The following is a 7,290-nucleotide window of genomic DNA, read 5'->3' as shown; positions in this document are numbered from 1 at the left end:
AAGAGATTCAAATGCTATGCAAGTACGGTAAATGCAATTAAAGTGGCCCATTTCTTGCTTTCCTCCCGGGAGTTACCGTCTATACACAGGGAGTAAATTAGAGTAGAGCAGTGGTTCTCAACCTTTTTTGACCAAACGCCCCCTGGACCTCATCCTAAGCCTCCCAACGCCCCTTTGACCTCATCATAAGCCTTACAATGCCCCCTTAATACTATAAAAAGTAAATTGACTAATGCCCCCAGTGACATCTAAGCACCGCCCCCTCTCAACTGTATAATTCTCAAGGAATTATTAATTCGGAATTAAAAATGTCATGTAAACGTAGCCAGTGACTTTGTCCCGGGCCTGGACAAACCTGCTAGTGGCCCCTCCCATACATATTACAACTTACACATACATGAGCGTTACATATACATGAGAAAAATAAGAAATGGGCCACTATAATAAACTATAATAAACATTATTAATCAATTAACAAATGTGATGTAGTCCTATCTCTTTTTCCATGTGTGAAGTTTGCTTGCAATTTGCAACTTACTTGCAACAGGTTTAGAAGCATCCTCTAGACTTGCCAAGTGAACAGGTGTCCACCTGTGTGTGTGTGTGTGTGTGTGTGTGTGTGTGTGTGTGTGTGTGTGTGTGTGTGTGTGTGTGTGTGTGTGTGTGTGTGTGTGTGTGTGTGTGTGTGTGTGTGTGTGTGTGTGTGTGTGTGTGTGTGTCTGTGTCTGTGTGTCTGTGGTATGCATTCTATAACTGAAGCAGGTTTGTAGCCCTCTATCGTCTATGCTGAAAGCACTGAATAGCCACATTAGTCTGCTAAGTCACGTCATTCAGCATAATGTTTGAGTCAATCCCCACTTGTCCTTTCTAGAGGAGTGGAGATCGTGCTCAGTGTCCTGCCTGTGTGTGTGTGTGTGTGTGTGTGTGTGTGTGTGTGTGTGTGTGTGTGTGTGTGTGTGTGTGTGTGTGTGTGTGTGTGTGTGTGTGTGTGTGTGTGTGTGTGTGTGTGTGTGTGTGTGTGTGTGTGTGCGTGCGTGTGGGCGCACACGTTTGTGTGTGTGTGTGTGTGTGTGTGTGTGTGTGTGTGTGTGAGTGTGTGTGTGTGCCCATCCCATCCCATCCCTTCCCCATCCCCACCCCTGGCTGCAGCTTTTGAGTTTTTAGCTCAGCACTCAGGGCAGGCTTAAGACACTGTGTGTGTGTGTGTGTGTGTGTGTGTGTGTGTGTGTGTGTGTGTGTGTGTGTGTGTGTGTGTGTGTGTGTGTGTGTGTGTGTGTGTGTGTGTGTGTGTGTGTGTGTGTGTGAGTGAGTGTGTGCGTGTGTGTGTGTGAGTGAGTGTGTGCGTAAGACGTGCGTGTGTGTGTGCATGACACGCGCGTGTGTGTGTGTCCTGGCTTAAGGAGTCGTAGGGACTGGTTCTGCAACTTCCCTCATGGAGCCACTGAAAAAAAAAAACATCCCGCTTCCATGACAGCATCAGGTGAGGTGACGTAGCTTAATGTGACAACACCCAGACAATCCATCACCTCTCTGGGACAGCTTAGTCAGTCCCTTGTTTTGTTTTATTTTGTTTCTATTCAGTGTCTTTTTTTTCCATTCTTTCTCTTTGCTTTATCTTCTTCACAAATTTCTTCTTTACGCTCATTCAGAATGAAAGTCATTAAGTCTGTCCTTTGCTTTGTTTGTTTTTTTCAGGTGACCTTTTAGGAATTGTAAAGTTGTACAATTGCTATCTTTCTTTTTTTCCTCTGTCATTCTTTCCCCAGTTTTTTTGTCAAGCATCTCAGCAGGTGACCTCGTATACGTATTGTTGTTTTTTGTTCTTCCATTGCTCCTGCTTTCCTTCTATCATTCTCTCCTTCCCCTCCCTGTTTTGTTCTACCTGTGTCATGTGTTCATCTCAGCAGGTGACCTCGTAGATCTCAGTGCTGTCCACCGGGTGGCGCCGTGGGCAGGTAGGGCAGGAGAGGCGGGGCCTCTTGAAGCTCAGCATCAGTGCCGCCCCGCCCAGCACCTGCACCCAGCCGCCCACCCAGCCGAAGTACAGCGACCCGGCCGGGCGCAGCGTCAGCCGGGGCACATCACGATGAACGACCGGTAGCTTCTGCTGCTGGTGGCGACGGTGGTGGTGGAGGTGAGCAAGTGTGGAGCCTCCACTTCCGTTCCCACTTCCACCGTAGGCTCTGTTGCCATGGCTAGCACTGCCTCCGACGGCAACACCCGAACCCAATTGATCCTCGTTGCCTAGCGACAGCAGATTGTGCGTGTACAGGCCGAGCGCGGCGATGCTGAGTAGCCCTGCCATGGCGACCAGGAGCCCCCCCGCCGCGGCTATGCCCCTGAGGGGCAGGTCGGTCCAGCAGCGCACGCCAACGCTGGCCAGCACGATGCCCGCACCGCACATGAAGAGCGAGGCCAGCACCAGGCCCTGGGCCGAGCGCACCCGCCGGTCCCGCTCGTACGGGCCCGAGACGGGCCAGCACTTCTTCAGCTCAGAGTGCGCCACCTGCAGGCAGGTCTCCCACAGGCCGTCCGAGCGCAGCAGGAGGAGGCCATCGCCACCTGAGGGGATTAACCAATCACTTAACCCAGTGGTTCCCAAACTTTTTCAGCAGGGACCCCCTTTTGTACTTGAGAATATTTTCACGACCCCCCCACCCACCATAGTCTTAGCCTAGCAATGGATTTCTAGCAATATTAGCAGACAAATTAGGTAATTTTTTGTCCATTGATATTACTAGATTTTCCATTAATAGTTTGTCCACTAATATTGCTAGAAATCCACAAGATAGCAAATACATCTATTAACCATACAAGTTCCTTTTGTCTGCGACCCCCCTATAGGGGTCTTGGCCCCCAGTTTGAGAACCACTGACTTCAATTCTAAAACTAATACTAAAGTTATTTTTACTAATACTAGCAGGAGAACGCCATCAGCACCTGCGGTGGTTAGGATTCATTGCATTTTATTTTTAGGACTTGTTTCAGTTCAGTTACGGTAGGTTTTAATGCTGTGTCGAGGCATTTTTCACGTCAATTGTAATTGAATTGTTGCAACTGAATTATTCTTAAATTATTGTATTTTTCTTTCAATTTCTGACGTCTAAGTTATGTTCTTGTCGACAAATAGTGTCGAGCGCTTCAAAGGCGCCTCCTTGTGGCAGCATAACTTCACTGACACTTAGGGTTAGGGAAAGGTCCAGGTTTAGGCGACCCCGTCAAAATGTGACATGGCATGTATGCCCTTGACATCCAAAAATTGCTGCCTACTACTACTACTACTATTACAGTTTTTCTCAATTGGTTTTGTACATTTCTCACAACAGAATAATCATTCTCAAAACTTCTTGTTCAATTGTGACTTCCTGCTGTTACCTGTGCACATGGTAAAATACGTTTCTCGTAGTTTTCAGCATTTAGCAAATGCTTTCATCACCATGCAAATGGTTGTGTACAATTCTCAGTGTTTTTGTACATTATCAATTGATTTTGTCGTGTTCTGCAAAATGCTTTGTTATGATAATCCATGACAGATCTCACTCCCCAACACATTTACACAGTGACATAACATTTAGATGGCTCTGACACGTTCACAGACACAAAAACCTGGTTTTGAGAGATTGGCCAAGGGTTTTGAGCAAGAGATTGGGTTTTGCAGGTCATCCATGGTGTTTTGCCACTTGTTAAATCTTTTTTGGAAATGAACGTGATGTTTTGCAAAATGCGAGTAAGATTCGAGAAATGTACAAAACCAATTGAGAAATACTGTAATAATAATAGGAAGAAGCGCGGACAGCATCTCTACCAAAAAAGCAAGTTTTTTTTAACAGATTCTTCCCAGCAACAGTGAGGCTGATGGAAAAAAGAACACTTGATACACTTTGATTTTTTAGTCTTTTGATCTCTTTGTCACTTTTTAAAGGGTAACTTCAGCCAATTTCAACATGCAGTTGTAATGCTCACACTACCATGGACTTGTTAGTACCTGCGATTTGTTACCTTCGCCAAGACAAAGTCGGCGAAGGTTATGTTTTGACCGCTGTGTATTTATTTATTTATTTATTTGTTAATATGTTTGTTTGTTTGTTTGTTTGTACTTCGTGTAACTCAGACAGAACTGAGCCGATTTTTATGAAATTTGGTGGGATGATTGGTCATGACCCAAGGAACAATCGATTAGTTTTTGGGAGTGATTGGGTCAAAGGTCAAAGGTCAAGGTCAAAATGTTTGTTTGTACTTCGTATAACTCAGACAGAACTGAGCCGATTTTTATGAAATTTAGTGGGATGATTGGTCATGACCCAAGGAACAATCGATTAGTGTTTGTGAGTGATTGGGTCAAAGGTCAAAGGTCAAGGTCAAGAACGTAAATTGAGCCGATTTTTATGAAATTTAGTGGGATGATTGGTCATGACCCAAGGAACAATCGATTACTTTTTGGGAGTGATTGGGTCAAAGGTCAAAGGTCAAGGTCAAGGTCACGAAGGTCAAAAACGTACATTGAGCCGATTTATATGAAATTTACTGGGATGATTGGCCATGACCCAAGGAACAATCGATTCGTTTTTGGGAGTGGTTGGGTCAAAGGTCAAAGGTCAAGGTCAAAAATGTAAATTGAGCCGATTTTTATGAAATTTAGTGGGATGATTGGTCATGACCCAAGGAACAATCGATTACTTTTTGGGAGTGATTGGGTCAAAGGTCAAAGGTCAAGGTCAAGGTCACGAAGGTCAAAAACGTACATTGAGCCGATTTATATGAAATTTACTGGGATGATTGGTCATGACCCAAGGAACAATCGATTACTTTTTGGGAGTGATTGGGTCAAAGGTCAAAGGTCACGAAAAGGTCAAAAACGTAAATTCAGCCGATTTTTATGAAATTTACTGGGATGATTGGTCATGACCCAAGGAACAATCGATTACTTTTTGGGAGTGATTGGGTCAAAGGTCAAGGTCAAGGTCATGAAAAGGTCAAAAACGTTTTTCTTTGCCAAGCACTATATGCCAGAACAACGTGTGCATGCGGAATTGAATAAGAGGTCAAGACTGGGCCAAATATTTAAATGAAACTAACCGATTTAAATGAAACTAACACCAAAATATGGAGAATGTTACGCACCACACTCTGAAGATGGCCAGAAAAAAAATAAGTGGCGTAGGCGAAGGTTTGCGCTCTACCGAGTGCCCATTCTACTTTTTCTTTTTCTTCAGCCTTTTCTGAGATCCTGGTCATTGTAATGGGGGCAGGTGTTTGTTTATATTTGAAAGAAACATCTTGATTTATTCCCAAAAACATCCAAAAGGTTATGCAACATCAGCAGACAACTAGCAAACAGCGATACCTTTTGGGGAAATATTTGAAGTAGGCCTATTTTAAGATTTTTTAAAATGTAAACAAAAGCTGCCCCATTAGAATAGCTCATGTCTCGGAAAGGGCTGAGCCAAAAAATGTAGCATCACCGGGTACTGACAAGTCAAGGGTAGCGTGACCAATACAAAAGCATATTGAAATTGACTGAAGTGGTCCTTTAATGTATGTTGTCTTTTTCCTCTTGATCTATTTATTTATTGACTAAGAGGGCCTGCACAAGAGTCCCTATGTGCTTGGACTTCTAGAAGAAGAAGAAGAAGAAGAAGAAGAAGAAGAAGATTACCTGCCCTGATGCCGGTGATGCTCCCTAGCGCCCCCAGTGATCCTCCGGGACCCGTGTAGACCTGCACCTGGCCCTCTCTCCATTGAGGGGTAATGGCCGCCGTGAAGACCAACACCAGACCCAACGGGGCGAAGACGATACCCATCACCATGGAGGTGGGGGTCTGCATCCTGCCGGAGGAATGGGGAAGAGGAGGAGAAGAGTGGAACCAAGTTCCTCCAAAGGGAAAGGGAATAGGGAGGGGAGTAGATGGAGGGGCGGAGATGAGAAGAAAAACAACTCACCTTAGCATAGACCCAATGTGCTTTGCATGCAGAGGTGAATGAATGAATGAATGAATGAATGAATGAATGAATGAATGAATGAATGAATGAATGTCTTTATTGTCATTGTACAGGTACAACGAACGAAATTAGTGAAGTGCAGATGCTCCCGGTGCTTAGTAAGAAACAACATAAAACTGTATAAAGAAAATTACTGTAAGACTTTAAAAAGTTATCTGTGCAAAAAATGTAGTGTGCAGCTGGCTTTTTCGATAAAAACTGTCTTTTAGTCTGTCAGTTATTTTACACAGAGCCCTGTAACATCTGCCTGATGGTAGAGATGACACCAAATGGAAATTCACAACGGGAAAGAGTGAGAGTGGAGGAAAACGAGAGGTTTGGAAGGCAGGCAAGAATGGAGAAAGGAAAGGAGGAGTTCAGGGCTGAGGAAAGAAATGAAATGTATATGGGAGAGGAGAACAAGTGTGTTAGACACAGGAGGGGAGAGGAGAGAGCAAGGTAGGAGAGGAGAGGAGAGGAGAGGAGAGGAGAGGAGAGGAGAACACTTGTGTTAGAGACAGGAGGGGAGAGGAGAGAGCAAGATAGAAGAGGAGAGGAGAGGAGAGGAGAGGAGAGGAGAGGAGAGGAGAGGAGGGGAGAGGAGAGAGCAAGATAGAAGAGGAGAGGAGAGGAGAGGAGAGGAGAGTAAAATAACAATAGTGTTAGAGACAGGAGGGGAGAGGAGAGAGCAAGAGAGGAGAGGAGAGGAGAGGAGAATAACAATAGTGTTAGAGGAGAGTGCAAAGGAGGATAAGGAAGAGAGGGATGACATACAGGTGAGTCTACAGAAGAATAGAGGATATGAGGGGATGACAGAGAGGAGATTGATGGATGAAAAGAGGTGGGAGGACAGGACAAGGAGAGAGCTAGGAATATTATTCACAGACGGATGTCATGTTGAATCGTGTCTCTCTGTGCTCAAGATCCTCAAAAGAGAGAGGAGAGTGAAAAGAGAATAAAACGGGGGTATTATGGTATTATATGAACTGGTAGGAAATAGAGAAGGCTGGAGAAGACTGTAGAAAAGAAATAATAAAGATGGGTAAAGGAGAGGAGAGGAGAGGAGAGGAGAGGAAGCCAGTAAACCAACAACATTGGAGGAATATTATATGAAATGGTATAAAAAAGAGAAGACAAGAGATATTGAGGAGCAGAGGAGAGGAGATGAGAGGAGAGGAGAGGAGAAAAGAGAAGAGAAGAGAAAAGAAGAAAAGAGAAGAGAATATAATAGAAGAGAAGAGAAGAGAAGAGAAGAGAAGAGAAGAGAAGAGAAGAGAAGAGAAGAGAAGAAAGGAGAATGAAGCAACAATA

General features: G+C 44.4%; 1 protein-coding gene across 1 annotated transcript in view; it reads right to left on the bottom strand.

Annotated features, from left to right (window-relative positions):
• Positions 1-1,900: 1,900 nt before the first annotated feature.
• The window catches only part of cldn23l (claudin 23-like), a 5,495-nt gene continuing 105 nt past the window's right edge, over positions 1,901-7,290 (bottom strand). Inside the window, exons 2-4 of the mRNA XM_063223861.1 lie at positions 5,657-5,826; positions 2,213-2,562; positions 1,901-2,110 (exon numbers count right to left, since the gene is read on the bottom strand). Coding sequence (XP_063079931.1) covers positions 1,901-2,110; positions 2,213-2,562; positions 5,657-5,825 — 729 coding nt within the window. The 5' untranslated portion in view covers position 5,826. The remainder of the gene's footprint in view (positions 2,111-2,212; positions 2,563-5,656; positions 5,827-7,290) is intronic.

The sequence above is a fragment of the Engraulis encrasicolus genome, chromosome 19 (assembly GCF_034702125.1).
Source record: "Engraulis encrasicolus isolate BLACKSEA-1 chromosome 19, IST_EnEncr_1.0, whole genome shotgun sequence".
NCBI classification, from domain to species: Eukaryota; Metazoa; Chordata; class Actinopteri; order Clupeiformes; family Engraulidae; genus Engraulis; species Engraulis encrasicolus.
The sequence above is the reverse complement of the archived record's forward strand: the minus strand, read 5'-3'. Positions and strand labels throughout refer to the sequence as shown.